Here is a 1,023-nt window from a genome sequence, read left to right as displayed (position 1 = left end):
CTATCCTTTATGGTTTAATTTTGCAGTAAACCAGAAATATGATAAGATGTATGGCATCAACCATAACATATGGTGTGCCATGGCTGGAAATTTAGTTGCTGTTGAGTCGTGTCTGAGGGTCACGCACAGGGAGGTGACTTGCTGTATACTAAGTTTTGGCAGCTCTTTATGCTAACTTGCTTTATTTCTCATGATTGCTCATGCACATTTTAACTCATGAGCAATGAATATTGCTTTATTTCTCATGATTCATGTTAACGCCATCTTTGACAGTATGCATATATATTAGTGTGTGAGGATTAATTCCTAAATGGTTTCTTGTTATCTTTAATACCTCACGAGACTTTGGCATTTTCTGGCGGGATATGGATTGGCAGATTGGGAATTATTAACTGCTAATATATGTGAGTGACGGTACAATGGGAATTTACTAGTAGTTTACAACCATTAGATTTCGAGAAAGGCTTTAATTTGATTGTGTTGGTTGGATTTTTTTTAAAAATGTATTTGGTCTTGATTTAGATGCGTTTCCCTTGCATATTTAAACATGTGTACTGACGGCGATTCGTAGATTAGCATCCTTATTTGTGTAACATATACTTGGAAGTCTATTTGACGGTCTTGTGTTTAATAATTTCTTTTGAAGTTTCGGAAAAAACTCAATGGTGGATATAAGACTATTACTGTGTGGGATGTTGCAAAAAATCTCCATACTAATCTGAAGAAGGTTCGAGGTTTTTCTCTGGATGTTATTTATGTGAGCTTCTTGGTTGCCGGATACGACGCTGAGGTTATATTTTGTTAGCTTAATTCATTTTTATTTCATGATATATATTTTTTACTATATATGTGCTAAGTATTATTATCATTTTTCGGGTTTGTGTATTAGGTTCCTAGATTGTATGAGGTCAACAGGGGTTGTTGCCAACCTCGTCAGTACGCATGCATTGGTTCTGGCGCATCTTTTGCTCAAGAATATATGACTGAAGTGTTAGTTTTACATACTTTTGTGTTATTTGACTA

At 35.1% G+C, this 1,023-nt stretch overlaps 1 protein-coding gene across 1 annotated transcript in view; it reads left to right on the top strand.

Annotated features, from left to right (window-relative positions):
* Positions 1–32: 32 nt before the first annotated feature.
* The window catches only part of LOC113344871, a 4,399-nt gene continuing 3,408 nt past the window's right edge, over positions 33–1,023 (top strand). The window contains exons 1-3 of the mRNA XM_026588766.1: positions 33–133; positions 647–790; positions 890–1,009. Coding sequence (XP_026444551.1) covers positions 47–133; positions 647–790; positions 890–1,009 — 351 coding nt within the window. The 5' untranslated portion in view covers positions 33–46. The remainder of the gene's footprint in view (positions 134–646; positions 791–889; positions 1,010–1,023) is intronic.

This window comes from Papaver somniferum, unplaced genomic scaffold (assembly GCF_003573695.1).
Source record: "Papaver somniferum cultivar HN1 unplaced genomic scaffold, ASM357369v1 unplaced-scaffold_80, whole genome shotgun sequence".
Classification (NCBI taxonomy): Eukaryota; Viridiplantae; Streptophyta; class Magnoliopsida; order Ranunculales; family Papaveraceae; genus Papaver; species Papaver somniferum.
This window is presented reverse-complemented; position numbering and strand designations above follow the sequence as displayed.